An 18,051-nucleotide genomic window follows, 5' to 3' on the forward strand; every position below is an offset into this window, starting at 1 on the left:
TTTTCTGGTCTTCAGCATGAGAACTGTTCTGTGGGTGATTCAAAGGATCTGAACCAGTTTTGTCCATTATTATTGATTAGCTGTAAGAGAAATTACTCCATCACTTACAGAAAAGGAAAAGCCTAGAACACAGAAGTGCTCTTATGATGGCAGCTTAGAAATAAATCTAACCCAGGAAATAAACTGAAGATTATTCCTTTTTAATACTATGGTGTATGTCTGCTCAGCTATACAGAAAAACTGCATGCAGAAACTAAGCCAGATGGTAGATCAGAACTACACAGATCAGTGTATGAAATATAAGAAAAGTTACTGCATGTATTTTTCCTTGATGTTTTACTTTTCCTACTGTAGGTTTTTAAGTACATCTCTGTCATTGCACCACTAATTTTCTATACTGTGTTTAGAACTGTTATCTTAACTACATACATCTTATCATATCCATGTTTTTAATTCTTTAAAGCACAGATTTTATGAATCACTGAGCAATCCTACCATCCTGTTATATCCATCCTGTTATATCCTACCATCCTGGATATGTTTCACATGTTTTCTGACAAAAGCAAAGCAATTTAATAGGCTGCATGGAACAAATCTGAAAGATAGGATCACAACTAATAAATGGGGCTTATGCTTCAAACATTCTTCTGGGGAAGTAAACACATAAATATAGAGGGCAGGTTTCAAACATGTCACTCCTTATTTGTTCTCAGTGGGCTACTATCTATTGAGTTCTGAAAATCCAATCCCAAATAAGCACTTGGAAAGGTGATCTGGGAACTTCTGAAATGCTAAGATCCTAAAAGGGTTGAATACCTTCCATTTTCATCGAAATGACCTTTTGTGCCACATTAAGCACTTTTCAGGTCCCTTGGGATTCTGATCCTATCACTGCTTCAAAGAATCTAAGTGGAATTGTCATTAGGAAGCGAGGTAGAGAAAAGGCAGCAAGTCCTATGGGACTGCAATACACTTGCAAAATAGGATTTTGTGGTCAGGGTTAATGCAATGAAAAGACTTCCAGTCATGTAAAAGAATATTTGATTTAATGAGATGAAGTAAATGTGATAAATCCTAAAGTTGCTGCTTTGTTCACATGGCTATAACTCATTCACTAGGCTGGTAACTCACTTTTGTACTCTAAAATTTTGATTAATAGTTTTCTTGTAAATTTTAATTTAAATCTATGCTGCAGGCGAAGTCCTTTTCATTTCTTTCCTTCTTCAGACAGGCTGTTTAAGACGGTACACTTTCCTTTCCTCGATTTTTGCTTGTTATTTCTATTGTCAAGGTCTTCAGCTCCTTAGTCTATTGCAAACCTAGAAACTTAAGATGGAAGGGAGACAAACTTCCCTTGAGAAAGACAAGACTTACATGCATTAAATAAGGTGATCATGAACTACTAACATAAGCATGGAAAAAGTAAGTTTCATGCTACCACCCATCATGTGATGTATTTCCACATTGTAAAGGCACTGCTTTTGCTATTACACAAGACAGTGATGAAGTATCATGTGAAATACTACATAAAGTTCTAAGCACCCATGATCAAATAAAATGAATATACAGGAAAGGTTTTACAGGAAGACCAGTGAAAAAGACTCTTCTATGATAGAAGATCAAAGGAGTTTTAGCTTTTCATTCAAGCAGAATTAATTCTGATATATAATTGCATTCTACGAATACATTTGGAAGTAAATACTAGAATGTATTAAAGATGATAGGATTTCAGCCTTGAAATGTGCAGGCTTTTTACAAGGATAAATGTGAAGTTACAAAACAGCTTCCAGTAGGAGATACAGGGTACAATATATAACTTGTTTCATGGTTGCAGTTGAGAAGTTTAAAACCAGGGTTGCTACACAATGAGTTAATTGCTTCAGCATAGGAATCATATCTTATTTTAGAGGCTCTGAAGTATCCTGCCATGTTCTTCAGCTGCCCTCCAGAAGAGTATAGGTTTCCCATGACTTTTGTTCCATATTCTGCAGATGTAATGGGTATCCAAGACTACATTCCAGATCTTCATTGAGGACCTTGAACTATACTTAGTGTCATGTTATAATCGCAGGACACATCTCAGTGCTGCAGGAGGGGTTTTGCAGACCTAAGTTCCAACTTATATGAGCTTCTGTGATATAAAATAAGTCATTTTAGCTAATATAGGATGCATCCATGGCTCAAGAAACAATAGTTACTGTGATATTGATATCACAGCCAGAATGTTTTCAACAGTTTCTAGCTAGAGTTTAAGTTGTGCTTTGGTCCATTTACACAGAAATGTCTTTGATAACAGCTATTTTGAAAATTATATTCTGTACTCTTAGATCAGATAGGAAGACCAACAGAAGTACTTGAAGCACCTCAAGTTGTTGGTGCAACCCTAAAAGTTTTTAGCTTAAGTTCATTTCCATATTTTGACTGTCTTGAGGTTGTGTGCAGTCTCAAAAGCACATTAAATATTGTGTCAAAGAGGAATGAAAGAAAGGAAAATTATTCTGATAATCAGTTGTATTTATCAGTCAGTAATACTGGATTATGCCTCTAGACTGATGTCCCTTTAATGTAATTTTGAGTGCTCTAAAGCTTCATGGCTAAATCAGAAAAATTGCTCCTGATGAGTTTACTGGAGAAAGACGTTATTAAGCTAAATAGTTCTCTTGAAAGGACATTCTAGTCTTTCATCTAGCTACTTCAACATCACACAAAATAGATATTACTAACCTAGGCCTTAATAAGAAAAGCCAAATGCAAGTTTTAGAGATGTTACAAGTAAGTGCTTTTGTCATTAAAACGGATTTTGGATGGTAGCCAACAATGTATTACTCTTTATTCTTAGTATCTCATTCAGTGAACAATTCTAACTTCAATTTTCTTCCTCTCCTTTATACAATGCATATTAAACCTATACGTCTAACCCAAAGCCTCACCCACCTAATTTCTCCTAGTGCCATTGTGGCTGTACAGACGAAGCCCACAGCCTTTTGTTTGCTTTCTAGTCCTAGGAACCCTGAATTTCCCTCTGCAGCCAAGAAGGGGTAGCTGGTACTGCTCTCCTCTCTCAGCTCACCGTATCTTAACCTGGGATAAACTCTCAGAGGTAGGATTTGCATTTACTTCTGATGTCCAATTACTATCTCTGTGTCATGAGGAAGTACTGCCACCACCAGTCTATAAGACATAGACACCATTCTGCCACCTTGTGAGTCAGTGGGGCCAAGCTAAGTTGTTTTTGTGCTGGAATTTGGCATTAGATGTGCTTGAGACAACTGAAACATCCTTTGGAGATTTATGGGCAGTAGTTCCTAGTTTGCAGACTTTAATTGATGGCCAAGGTGTTGAGCCTTGACAAAATGTTAGCAGACAAAATGGTCTAAGCATGTGCAGCAGCAGGAGTTTAACCTATCTTCTTTTCTTAACTACTTTAATGTATGGGGGTTTTTGGTAGTTTTTGACTATAGCTTTTGGAATTGTTACATATAACCCAACAAAGTAATTCCAAGGATCAGGATGCCTAAAAGATGGATATTCTAATGCATAACTTGTTAGTGCCTAACTCCTCTTTACATTCACTTTTTCCAGTTAATAATACTTTATAATGACAAAAAGACCTGTAATAACTTTTTCTATTTAAATAGTAACAGAGTATTATCAGAAATTGTAAGTCAAGGAGGTATATGTTTCCAGAATAACTACCTGTATTGCTAATTTAGTTGTTCAATTAAGCAGCCCATGTCTGGAAATTGAGTTCTCTGTTGCAGTTAATCATCCTTAAAGAGAGAAACAATCTTCTGGCAATTAGAATCCTGAAAGACCCAGTGCACTCTAATAACTACTTTCTCTCCACAGCCCTGCACAGCTAAGTGCTGCTAGTTCTTAGTTATCAATTAAGACCAGATTACATGAAAGTTAACAAACATATAACAAGCACTTCTCATTTATGTCAAATGTCTACACCTTACAAGTGAAGTCTGGACCTGCATAACAAGGCAAATAAAAATTATGAAAATGTCTCACACCTACATTCATGCAGGATTAAGAGAAGTTATACTGGAGACCTTTTTTAGCCAAATTTGCAAATATGTTGTGATGAGTCTTTATTACCTTTACCAGCAAGAGGTGCTGTGGTTTTTTGTGGGTTTTTTGTTTGTTTTTGTTTTTGTTTTGTTTTTGTTTTTTTGTAGCTTTGCCTTTGGCCTCAGAATATTTGAGCTGAGCATGATTGCTTCACATAAAGTGAAACAGAGTATGTCTGCCTCATTGCTCATCCTTACAAATTTCCTATGGGATACAAGAATCAGTGAGCAGAATACAAGCCCTTCTTACACTGATGGTTTTGTAGGCCTGCATGTAAGGCTGGAGAGGGCTTGAATGTGTGTAGGTTGATAACCTTGCTTTTCATGATTTACCCTCTTTTATAAGTAAGAGAGTTTATTGTAATCTGATTTTATCTAGTTAAAAATGGAACTCATCTGTTGAATACTGGTAATAAAAAAGGTGTGACTGTTATGTTTTAGCAGGAAAAATGGAAAGCAATCTTTGTTTCAAACTTACTGAGCTCAGACAGCGAATTAAAGTGCAGCTACATTTTACTGACTATAAAACTCCATATGAATTTAGCACGGCTGCAGTTTTAATGCCATCCCATGAACATCCATTCCACTTGTAAAAACCTCTGAGACTGCAGTAGGTTTGATGTATCTGTCCACAGCTCTTACCTGTGGTAGGATTAATAAACTCAGCACTAACACCCCTAAGGTATGTAATGGTATGATAACATCTGGGTCTGGTGCCATATGTTTGTTTACCTGTGGCTGGACATGACATGGAGATAAATACTTGCTCCTTTTCTGACTCTGCAGTGAAGTGTGAGCCTCTCCAGTGTCAGAATGCCTTGGGCTGTGCTAACAACCAAGTGGGGGCTCAGCAAGGGATTAATGCACAGAAATCAAACACCACCTGTTACTCACCAAAATACGCAAAAACCACTGGGACAGGAGACTTACACCAGCAACTGCATAACTGCACATGCAGAAATACTCCAACCTCTGCCTCCTTGGGGACATCATAAAAGAACTTGTGCAGAACGAGAGGGAGTAATTTAATGGCACTATGCATGGACTTCAAAACTTTTTCTTTTCGGTTGAATCTGGACTGACTAAGCTGGCTGGGGCTGACCAGTCTGAACAGCTATCACAATTCTGAATCTAGATTCATTTTGCATGAGTCTCATTCACTGTGTTAATTAAAAAGCAGAGAAATTCATCTGTCAGATTTGCGTATTTTATGTACGAACTGGCCAGGTTCTACCACTACCTCAAACAAAAGCTTTCTGTTGCCCTTTGAACAGAGGAATAAGACTTTTTCCTGTTTCATGACTAAAATAAAATCTGAAAAAAATGAAAGCAAGGACTGTGCTATGAAAATAGAATTTATATTCTCTTCTTTTCAGCTGCACTTTTAAATACAAAATAAAACACAACTTCCCTAAAATTTTACATGCAGTATATAAATAACCTGCCTTCTGGTAAAAACAGTATAAACACTTGATTTGCAGCATGGAAGGACTACCCAGAAAAGGATCTTAACTGAGCTAAAATGATTATGCTTTGCTCTGTTCATTGATTAACAAGGTTTCTACCTTACTGGATATCCAAAGCTTACATAGAAAATGCAGGTTTTCCTTCATGAATTTGATCTTTGTACAAGTATCAGCTGGAATGGTACCATGAAAGCAGACCCTGGAGAAAGGGAATGACTGAATGCCTGAGTCACTGATTTGAGACACACTGAATGTATTGGACACAAGCTGTATTGATGACTGAGAATTCCTGCTATACCCTTAGTTTAACGTGTCAAGTAATTGTACCCAATCCTTGCCAGGTTAAGCATTACAGGGGATACTAGTATTGGATTATGACATATTAACAGCAACTTAATATTGAACTTGGGAACTTACTCAACATAATAAGTGCCATAAATGGGATCATCAATTTTCTCCCAGCCATATGGAAGCTCTGAAAAACAAAGAGTTATTTCTCTCAGTAAATGCAGTACAGAATGCTAGGATTTCTAGTAACAAAATTGTGGATCTTTGTTGGGTGTTGAGGGAATTAACTTGATAGAGAAATTAGATACAGTGACCAAAGCAAATGCCAAATGTTGAACACACCCCATGGCAGCCACAAGTGGTAGCAACTTGAAAACTGGCATCAAACACAGATCTAAGTCTCTAGAGCCACACATTTTAGTAACTCCTTTATTGTTCCAACAGTTGTGCCAGCCAACAACTGTAGCACATCATATGTGACATCACTGTCAGAGAAAGCAAGGGCATTCTATTTTCCCAAATAGCTAAACACACAAAAAACACTTTGCTTTTTGAACTTTTTTCTTATGAATACTGGAAAAGTTGGTCTAGAAGGAATGAAAAGAGTTTGCCTCCTGCCATTAAATACAGTAAGTATAACGACATGTTCCCGAGAAGTTTGTACTATCCATCTTACTGTGATGGCAATTCCACAGCCTCCAAAGGCATCCTGTTTCAAAGTTTAGTTATATATCAGGGACATAGGAGTACACAACAGCACATGGGCGTACAAACCAAAATAACATATTACAGCATCCTCTGGACATAAAGCTAACTACATTTTGCAGAAACAAAGATCTCTAAGACATTCTAATATTAACAACTAAAATGTTTAAACATTAATTTTATGATCTTGGAAATCAATCTGTGTTCATGCATAAGCAAACTGTCATGTATATATTTAGGTACATCCATACGTATTTTATTATCACTCACAGTGAATGCTTAAAAAGTTATTATACTGCCAACAGAACGTCATCTTGTGTTTAAAAGGCATCAGAGATGTGATAAGTACCTCAGTTGACACAAAGAGAATAAAAATATCAGTGCCAGATGTGATGACTTTGATGGAGGAGACTCACAAAAGGATGTGCATTCCCATCACACTCACATATTGATTTCTGTGCAGTTAAAGACCATGGCACAATGTATGGGGAGTGGTATTGAGATTCTACAAGGAAATTTGGTTCTGGAATTCCGTATCTCAGATTTTTTTTTTCCTTTTAAACTCACTTGCACTTTTAACATAACTTTTTGGAGATAATGACTACTGAATGATAGAACAGAACTGATGTAGGTCATACTGCTCAGTCAATAAACTGGTCATAAAGAAGTACTCCTGGATGACTTGAGCTTTTTTTTCATACTGACAATGTGAATAGACAGTTACTGACATGCTCAAACAGGCAAATGGGAAAGTAAAGCTTGAAAAAATGGAGATTTAAGAGTTAAAAGATTTTTTCTTTCAATGCATATGTAATAGCTGATCTTTTCTTGAGTGACCCTTCATGTCACATTGCTTGCTCACCCTATTCCCGTCCTGACTAAGCATTACAAAACCCTACTGATGCTCCTTCCAGATCTGCTCAGAACTTGAGTAAAATCTGTAGCTGATTATCAGCGGATTGTAAATAGCCACTGATACAGTGGAGAGGTTTCTGCTTCCAGGAGCAAGGCTAGGAAAGCGACAAGCAGGGCTCCCCTAGGATCAGGCCCCTTAGAAGCGAGGTCGGCTCCTCCCGCCCCTGGCCCGGCGACCGCCCCGAACGGAACAAGTCTGCACTCGCCAGGAGTCCACGAGGAAAAGCCGAGTTTAATTCCGCGCGCTGGCTTATAAGGAGAGCATGGGAATTCCCCGGATGTAGGCGGGGAAGAAAGGCGGAGACGGGGCAGAGTAACGCACTTCATTGGGTGCATGCAAACGAAGGGAGGAGGGAGGGGAGGAGCGGCAAAAGGACCAATGGGAGAATGAGGTGGGCGGGGAAAGTCTACCGAAGGGCTTCCAGCACTCCGAGGCAGGGACAGCTCCCGCCCGGGCTCCAGCAGCGCCTCGTGGGCGGCCCCGCTGGCACCCGCCCCCATGGCCGGGTCGGGCCAGGACAGGGGTCTGCGACCCGGAGGGTTTTGTGGGAAGAGGAAACTTGGATAAGGAACGACCAAGGGAAAAATTACCAGGGTAGCCACATTAAGGGTATAACATTTAGACTGGGGAAGCATCAATATAGGGTGTGAGCTTATTAGAGTCCTTATAAATCTCTCGCAGAGCTTCCATATTCGGGGAGCCGGGTTCCTGGACTTCGGCGTCCTCGTCTATCCATCTCTTGTAGTATTTTTGCCACTGTGTAAACCCCGGGTCTCCTCCGACAGCTGATTGACCCTACAATGGTTCCCACAAAATCCTGTACATCCTGGGACAAGATTGTGCAATATAATCCACACATATTCAAAAATAAAGTAGCTGATGCACAAATCCTGTACTGGCCCTACAGTAAATTTCACTGCCAATACATGCATGATAATTAAGGCAAAAAACTGCTAGAAAAAGTGATGCTTTTACCAAACACTATGAATATGATGAATACAAAGTATTAGTTTAAATACTTTATTTTTTTCATGTAACCTTGCAAGGTTTCCTTCTCCTAATTAATTTAAGGTTGCTTTCATATCCAGCCATCTAAAATTACATTTCTTTAGAGAGAAGTGAGACAGGTACTGGTAAAACCTGTACATAACAATACACACAAACACACGTGCACCCATGCACACACACACACACACACACGTGCATAGGCCTGTCTCCTAAAGTGTATTAGTAGATAGATTTTTTCCAATTATGAAATGGAAAAAAAAGTAGATGTTTTGTGCAAATTTAAAAGTTGGCATTTTTCTGTAAGTATATACACTTTAAAGTATATAGATGCAGATGACATATTTTATTTTACATATTTATGAAAATTTGAAATAACTTGAGGATTTACTATTAACCTATTGGCCTATTTTTTCCTAAAGCAATACTTAAATCTATTTATAAACTGGCACAACTATTGAGAAGGCAAAAGAAAAATCTCATTTTCTACTGTAAAACTCTGTAAAAATTTAATGGACATATTACAGAGAAGCCACTTCTGTGATTCTGTGATTGAACCACTGATTATCTAACATCATGAGGGAGTCATGGGTTTAGGGGAAAGAAAAATAAGATTACCTTTCTGTACCATAATAAATTCTATGTAAGGCTATTCTGTAATCTTATTTTTCCATTTAAGATGCAGCCTATAAGCTATGTTCAATTAAAACTCTGTGCTGACCAGTAGAACAGAATTGCCAGCACACAAAGCCCAGGCTGCCACCTGTCAAGTACAGAATATAAGGTTAGTGGAGTGTAGTTTACTACAGGGTTTCTATAAGAAGAATATTCTGCTACATTAGCTTTCAGGAGCACTGTGATTATTTTCATTACATTAAATAGTGGCATCTATTCCATTTTTCACTATTGAAATGAAAGGTTACAGGACAGAAATACTTTAGTGCTTCATAAAACAGAAGTTAAGTGTTTGCCAAATTAGGAGTGAGGGCATCACAGTTTCTCTTTCTGATTTCACTGTGCCCTGGGATGATCATTAGGGATGTCAGTGAATAGTAAACATTTGTAAAAGAGAATTGTTATAAAACACTAGTGAAGGAGATTACTGATGGCCACCATGATTTAAATTGGAAGGGGAGCTGTATCTCACAGCTGATAATAATTTTGTACCACTACTATGCTTGTTCATGTACAATTTTTGCAAGCACTGGTTTCATGGACATTGTGCTGTAATATGAAGTCTTCATCTTCATGAGCTCTGCACTTCTATCATTCACTTTATTCACTGCTGGAGCCTTTCTCTGTATAGAAGAAAGAGTGGAAAGGAAGGAGAAGGGGAAGGGGAAGGGGAAGGGGAAGGAGAAGGGGAAGGAGAAGGGGAAGGGGAAAGGGAAGGGGAAGGGGAAGGGGAAGGGAAAAGGGAAAGGGAAGGGGAAGGGCTAATGTGAATTCAAGCAGGTCACTTTAGTAATCAATTGTAGTGCCTTCTCATCACAGACTGCTTATGGTAATGGCCCAGATGCTCTTATTCTGCCTTCTGAAAGCTGTCGTGTTTCAGAATGATTTTTGATAGTGCCACTTAACATTCTCTGGGGATGGAGGGAGGACCACATTTTGGATCTAAATGTGCCAAGATGGAAAAGCATATTACCAAGCCCAAAGACTAATTTTTCTGAAGTCTATCATGTACTAACTGTGTTAAAGAGAGTCATAAAAACCTCTCAAGGTTTTAGATAACAGACAGCATTGTGTCACTACCTTACTGACAGGCTAGAAAGATTGGAGCATATTTCTGGATTCAGCTGCAATCAAAATATTTGTATATTACAAAAGAATATAGCATGAGAGACAAAAAATATAATGCCTACTGTTATTGAAAAAGCTGTCAATAAGGGTGTGCAGCTGTGGAAGTCAGCATGACTTTTGTTTCACCTGCCTTGTTAACACCCAGGCACAGGCCAGAAATCCTTTTCTAACTTACATATGAGACTTCTCAGAAAAATACTGTGTCTTTCCACTCAACAACCTCTGTTTGTTTTATCTCTTGCTTTCTCTCTTATCTTTTCTTTCTCCCTGTTTCAAATTCAGCTTTGCCTTTTCAAGTCAGTTACCTACGACGGAGGGTATCAAAAAAGCTGGGTTAAAAGTTACAAAACACCATGCAGCTCACAGTACAGTGCAGTGTCACACTCTTCCAGTTTTCTTTAGGAGATACAGTCTTTGCAAATGTTTATCTGTAACTCTAAACCAGTGTCCCTTACCAAATAATTTACACAAAAAACATTGCCTGTAATACCCTGAGGCAGAGCACACAGAGTGGTTGTCACTCCTGGCATGCCGTGCTGCTCCCCCAGGAGCTGAGGGTTGGACATGCCTGGTTTGGATGCTTCTTAGTGCATGTCCACATTGAGCAACTGTTACATGAAGAACATCGTAGTTGTGCTGCTGCTCCTGAAACCTCTTATACAGGAAAGACAAGATAACACTGCTCACTAAAAATTAGGACTTAACCTACTTACCCACATACCTGTGTGAAGTCTGTTAGGTCATCTACCTGCACACCATCTGGGAACTCCAAAAACAGCAAGAAAATCGATAGGTATGTGGTAACATCCTTTGTACTACCTCAACAGGTTCCTCAGCTTAGCCTGGTTTCAAATGTCACCACCTGAGCTGGAAAATGCAGTTACTGACATGGATTTCTCTATGCCAGCATACAAATCCAAAGTAGTGGGATAAAAAAATTAAAAGGAAAAAATTGGAAGTTGAATTATTCACTGCCTCTGTGAAAATAACAACGAAGGTAGGATGGGCAATTCCACCTCCACAACAAGAAACAATTCACTATTTCCTGCAGAGAAGATCTGGAAAATTTAGGAAATATACCACCTCCAAGTCAAGCCACATAAGCTCTATTTCAATTAAATCCAAGTTCTCGAACTGCCATTCTCATAACACCAAATTTCACAGAGTCATAACTCTTTATGTTCTGTCTGTAATCACAAAGCATTCATGCACAATTTATTCACACAAATAAAATGCCATTATGCAAAATATCTTCTTGCACAATGAAAACAAATGTCTAAGTAACACATCTGATCAATGCATCTTATTCCTTCTGTGCAGTTTATTGTGACAATCCTTAATTGTACAGAATGTAGATTACTAAATATTACTATCAATTCAATAATATTTTTCCCAGCATTGTTACCAAGGGAAATATTGCCAACAGTAGGAATATTTTTTAACATTAGATGTAGTTGATCCTTCTGACATGTAGAGGCATGTAACTGCTCATCAAGATTTGCATTAGTGCAATGAAAAAGTATCTACTGAATTGCTTGGTATTAACTATCAAACAAAAGTACATACAGGGCTTGTTAGGTGTTAACTGAAATAAGAATTAAAAAAGAAATCAAAAAAGGGAAAAAATAACATATATAATAACTTAGCTAGATTACTGTAGGTAGTGCTTGAGATGTTTTCCTTAATAAAGGCTTAATAAGGAACTTAATTCACAACAGTTTAGAGGGCAATAGCTAAAACTGGACAAGAGTACTCTCCATGGACCTTTTCAAGGGAAAGCTAAGAGTTTCTGTTAAAAGACTCCAAACAGACTGCTTGGTTTGTTTCAAAGAACATTTGGGGAGAGCAAAGCTTAAAACAACTTCTTGCTGATATCCCAGCTCCCACCAAAGTGACCATTGTTTTGCTAGAGAAGCAGAGAGCACTAGGAAAGACTGAAAAATCTCCCCTTTTAGCTACAAGTTCTTGCTCAGGAGACAGGATATGAATGCAACCAGTCTTCCATAGAACAATTAAACAGCAGTTTAGTCTTAGCTTCCGAGAATAGCTTGGGATAATTTCTGAATTCTGTGTTAAATTGCACATTATCTCATTTTTAATATAAAAAGGCTACATATAAACAGAGTCACTTCAACTCTTATCCCCACAGCTCATAACTTTAAACTAGCTAACGTGGGCACTGCTAGGAATTAAGTCACTTCAGGATAAAGCTTTGTGCAGAATGTGAACTGTAGAAGCCCAACACGTGCCCTGGTGGTTGCACATCCATGTGCCAAGGAGCTGTGGTGGCACTGCTAGCTGGTTCAAAGTTCATCCATACACAGAAAAGGGACTGCCACTGGCACACTCATTTTACCAGTAGAAAAGGAGACCCAAGTACATCAACTGCACACTGCAGTATCATTTGTATTGTTGAAGTTCAACAGATTTGCTTCATGCCACATACAGCTCCACAGTGGAAGATTCTGCCTTTGAAACTGATTTTATTAATACAGCTGGTTTATGCTATATTCTTTAGACTTTGAAAAAAAAACTGACTGAAAAGAAACACTCTTTTTGATCTTTTGTATGTTGAAATCTTTCAGTGCTTGTATCTCATTACTGACTGTATCAATTCAGCCTTGTGACAAACCAGTGTTTTCTATTTAATAAATGCCTGATTCTCACAAAGTTAGGCTTTTCTTCTATTTGCTTTTCAGTCTCTTCATTTATTTATATTATTTCCTTTGCTGTTAAATGTTTAACAGCATAGCCTGTGAATTCATAGAGTTACTGAATTTACTGTTATAAAATGTAAAACCTTCAGTGTGGCTACTGACCTAAAAAGACCCATATAAAAGTATGTAGCTGCTAATAGTGCAGGCTAGACCTTATGGGATGCTGCTAGATATTCTCTTACCAGTATCTCAAATTCATACAAAAGCTTCAACAACTTCAGTTAGCTGCTCACCTCTTAAACTCTAGTATAACAAATAAAAAAAATCTCTTCCCCTGTGACAAACCCAAAAGGCACCTTTCAATACTATTTTCAGTGCCACACTTTACTAAGGGGAAAATAGGAATACCCTCAGCCTTTCCTCACAGGGCAAGTGTCCCTGTCCTTGTCCATCTTGGTGGCCCTCTGCTGGACTCACTCCTGTGTATCACTGGGGTCTGAGTATGACAGATGCAGTCCGACAAGCCAGTTCCCAGTCTGTACTCTTTCAGGATTTTCTTCCTGCCCAGGTGTAGAACCCTGCATATATCCTTGCTGAATTTCACAGGGTTTCTGGTGGCCCAGTCCTCCAGCCTGGTGAGGTTCCAGTGGCTGCTCTGCCCTTGACCATATTGACTGTTCTCTTTGGGGTCACCTGCAAAGCTGACTTTGTTGCCCTCTTCAGACTGTACACAGAGATGTCAAACAGGACATATTCATCTATAAACCGCTTCAATACTCCTCTTCCATAGACATTCAGGTACAGCATGGCCCATTAACCACTGCTCTCTGAGCCTCAACACCCATAATATTTTGGCTACTGCTGAGCTGTGCTGGCACTCCAGCATTCCCATCTCACCAGTTGGCTGGGTTTGGGCAAGATCTTGGAAAGAGATATAGCCAGGACAGCTGACCCAAACTGATGAAAAGAACATTCCATACCATTCCAAACTATTGTCTGCTCAGCAATAAAAGCTAAGAAAAAGGAGGAGGAAGAAGAGCATTCATTATTTGCGACATTTGTCTTCCAGAGCAACCACTATGTGTGCTGAAGTCCTGCTTCCTGGGAAGTAGCTGGACATCACTTGCTGATGGGAAGAGAAAACAAAGTCTTTTCCTTTGCCTCCATATGTGACCATTGCTTTTGCCTTTATCTTGACCCATGATTTCTTTCCCCCATCTTTTCTTCCCCTTTGTCCAGCTGAGAATGGAAGTGGTAGAGCAGCTTGGTGGGCACCTGGTATCCAGCCAAGGGTAACGCACTACACTCAGTCACCACCCTCTCCTTCAGGTGTCCAGGAATGTGTTCTCAGAGGACTCACTTCATGTATCATCACAGGCATTGTCAGGGTCTGAACCCAGCCAGCAGTCTGAGCTGCTCTGCCTCAGCATCTTGAACGCCACTATTTCATGGCCATTACAGCCAAAGCTGCCGTTAATTATTACATCTCCTGCTAGTTCTTGCTGTTAGTTCATAACAGGGCCAGCTGTGCATCACCTCTCAGTGGCTCATCTGGTACCTGTATGAAGAGTTTATTCCCCCAAACTGCCAAAAATCTTGTTGCCTGCTTGTCTTCTGCCTTGCTGCCCTTCTAGCAGATGTCAGGAAGGTTAAAGTCCCCCATGAAAGCCAGAATCTGTGATCAGAAACTTCCTTGAGTTCTTTAAAGAAGGTTTGTTTGCCCTCATCAGGGGATCTATAACAACCACCTACCATGGTCTCCTTTATGTCCTCCCTCTGATCCTGCCCCACAGCCTCTCCATCAGGCAGCTGTCTATCCTACCAGAAAGCTCCGTACAGCAAAGCTGTTCCTCTGCACAAAGGAAAGTCCCTTTTCTTCATCTCCTCTAACCATCTTTGCTGGTCAAGTAGGTTACTTTGCCTTGTTTCTGAATGATTTTTTAAATAACAACATTGAGCTTTAATTAAAATTTCAATCAACATTAGAAAACATTTGTTTCATGACTGCCTTTTTCTCACTGGGCCTTTAAGAGTCTCAAGTCAATGTTTCAAAATAAAGAAATAGAATAATGCTTTCTGTTTTTTCATGGGATTTTTTTCCTTCCTTGTTATTACACCAAATGGCAATTACTAGATTTCATTTGACAGGCCAGTGAGGCAAATGGATAGACATAGTATAAACGAGATAGAAAAATGTAGCATCTGTCGTGATAATGTAAAAAAAGAAAACCAAGAACTACTTTGTATGCTTACAATGAACTGATTACCTGTGAGTGGTCCAAAATAAAAAGCTATTGTGCCCAACTGTAAAATTGCAAAGGTGCTTTACTTATTTGTGATGCACTGCAACTGCCTCAGAATCATCAGATACTGACCTTGGATAGAAATCTGAGAGCAGATTAAATTCACCAGTGCTCTAATCAAGTACAATGTATCTTACATTTCCACATTTTATTTCCAAGTGGCCAATGAAGTAGTACACAATCAGATAGAAAAATCTTCCTCAAGGTAATTTCTATCTGATCTGTTTCCATGACTACCATGCTTTTTAATAATATAATTTCACAGTTCTGAACTTAACTGGATATATGTAATGTGGGTACAGTACTTGTTTAAATAGTACTTGATGAAATAGATAAATCAATAAAATTGATTAGAGAGATTACACTGCACTTTGGAAAATTCATGTTAACACTGTACCTGCTGAAGCAGCATTTCTTGATTTATACTGGTGAAATAAGATTAGAGTCTGATTTTGTGTCCTCAGTGGCTTCATTGCCTTGTTGAGGGTGACAAATTTTAAAGTCCCATCCTCTATTACTTTTTGCTTTGTTGCACAATAGATAAAAACTGCTTTGGTTGCACGTAGCTGCTTCCTGAAAATTCTTGTCATAACTTATTCATCACTATGCATTAGTTATATTTATGAGGACACTCACTCCATACTTTAAACATTATGCTAAAAAACCCTTGGCATTTGAATGACAAGGAAATATGTATGAATTCAGAAGCTTATTTTTCTTTCTTTGAATTGTAATGCCATCTGCCAAAACTCACTCTCAGTATGGTTCTGTGACAGCATCAGAAAGGAACTTTGCATGAGAAGCAGATGTTTGGTCCTTTGTTAATCTACCAGACATGTTGTGTTTGCAGTCATAAGGGCACTTTGCAATTGTTTCCAATCAATGTACCAATTTGTGACAAGGACAAACTAATCAGGTTTCTAAGTCACTTTTCCTTCAAGTGGGATAATTGTAAGACAATAAAGATCTACCCATGTTTTCTTCATGTTTTAATGTTGGTAAGTACTAACATGGAAGAAAAGTTGTAGGAAGAAAAAAAGGAAAAGGAAGGTAAAGCAGTTCTTTAATGTTCATAGTCATTATTTTTGATTTTTACGTGCTTCATGGTCATAAAAAGTGACAACACACATTTTGCACTCCCTTTATCCACTTCTCTTCCTTCTTAGTGTAAAAAGTTCTTAGGCGTGAATAAACTGTCAACACTAGAGAGGGGACTGAGGGACTACTCTTAGAGGGATGGAGATGGAAACAGGACAGAGAGATGGAAAAAAACAACAGTTATGGAAGAAGAGAGTGTCTGCCCACTTTTCTCACCCATGTGCAGCAGCAGACTACTTGCATGTCAGAGGCCTTTCAGGTTACCCAGCCACATGGCTGCCTTTATCATAAGCATCAACTGAGAGAGATGAGGCATCTGACTTTCAGGATATTGATATATGCAATTTTGGAATCACCAACTGATCTATTTCATTCCTGTAGAAACTAACCTTTTCCTCAGTGTATGCCCTTGCATGGGTATTATATAAATTAATTATTTAAATTAAATTAATTAATTGCAATTGCGTTTGTTGTTAATGTTTGAAGGTAAGTCTTCAAATTGAAGCTGTACCAACTCAGTGGCATAATAAACAAATTTCAGTTTGAATGCCTCATTTTCTGCCAGTCTTTTAACTTCTGCTCTTTACTGTACTTCTGTCTTTTCATCTTGAATATCAAGGTCACTACAACTTCTTTAAAAAAAAAAGAGGTCCTCTAAACTGCTTCCCCTACATTTTATGCCAAGAGATGTATGGTCTACCACAAAGTTACTACAGAATAGACCCTACAGGAACATCAAATATAAAAACTGAACACATCTTTGACTGCAGTATCTCATTATGGCCTAGCTTTGCCTGACTCTATTTTATGCCTTTCTAATTCCTCTGTAAACCAGCTTAGAAGTAATCAGATAGAGGCATACAAAGACAGGCCTTTTACAGACTGACTTTATGATACCTGATTGAAATTTTTTGAGGATTTCTCCCTACAGCCCATGAGAACAATCCAGACTGAGTGATTAGGCTGGGTCACCTCAATGCCAGCACATGCTGTTCAGAAAGCTCAGTGAGAAGGGCAGCAGCATGACCTTACTGACTAGTGTCTCAGTTATTTAAAAAAATACATGTCTGAGGCCCTAAAAGAAAAATATAAAAACTACTGTTCAACCAAAGCTGTTCCTAAATCAGCAGAAAGGTGTCCGAGTTTATCAGATAAATACATTGCAGAAAATGCAGAAGAAGAAATGCTTTATAAGATTGATTTTGTTGTCATTGCCTGTAACTATGCATAGTTGTATTATAACCAGGGAAGAGCAAATAAACTCAGAATAGAACAACTTTTAGTGGCTGGTTATATTTCTTTTCAGTCATTTGCAGTCTCCATAAACTTAATAAACTGTACTGGCCATCTGCAGACAGAACTGAGGACAAAAATTTTATTGAGACTTCTATACTGGGCAGGTGTAGAGACTATTATCTGAAAGTCAAGCAGAGCTGGAAGAGACTTGATTTTACATCTCTCTTGATAGGCACTCTACTGCTATAAAAATTATGTTGGGATTATAATTCATAGCTTTCAGATGCAGCAGAATGGGCTAAATTAAGTTTCTTTGTAAGTTATGATATATTCACTGTGTGCACTTATCAATAGCTAATTATGTTCTTCTTTGATGAACTTTAATGATTTTGAGGAAAATGTTATGTACCTACTTAACATGTGTGCTCAGTTTCTAAGTTTTTCTTTTGTGCTGAGGTGCAGTCAGGACTTGTGGATTTAAACTAGTGTCTATTTTCT

The 18,051-nt window shown here is 38.4% G+C and overlaps 1 protein-coding gene across 10 annotated transcripts in view; it reads right to left on the minus strand.

Moving 5' to 3' along the window:
- The window catches only part of MAGI2 (membrane associated guanylate kinase, WW and PDZ domain containing 2), a 729,608-nt gene that overhangs the window by 147,032 nt on the left and 564,525 nt on the right, over positions 1 to 18,051 (minus strand). For all 10 annotated transcript variants that reach the window (XM_071552704.1, XM_071552708.1, XM_071552706.1 and 7 more), the window contains one exon: positions 5,960 to 6,017. In XM_071552704.1, coding sequence (XP_071408805.1) covers positions 5,960 to 6,017 — 58 coding nt within the window. The remainder of the gene's footprint in view (positions 1 to 5,959; positions 6,018 to 18,051) is intronic.

The sequence above is a fragment of the Pithys albifrons genome, chromosome 3 (assembly GCF_047495875.1).
Source record: "Pithys albifrons albifrons isolate INPA30051 chromosome 3, PitAlb_v1, whole genome shotgun sequence".
In the NCBI taxonomy this organism is placed as follows: Eukaryota; Metazoa; Chordata; class Aves; order Passeriformes; family Thamnophilidae; genus Pithys; species Pithys albifrons.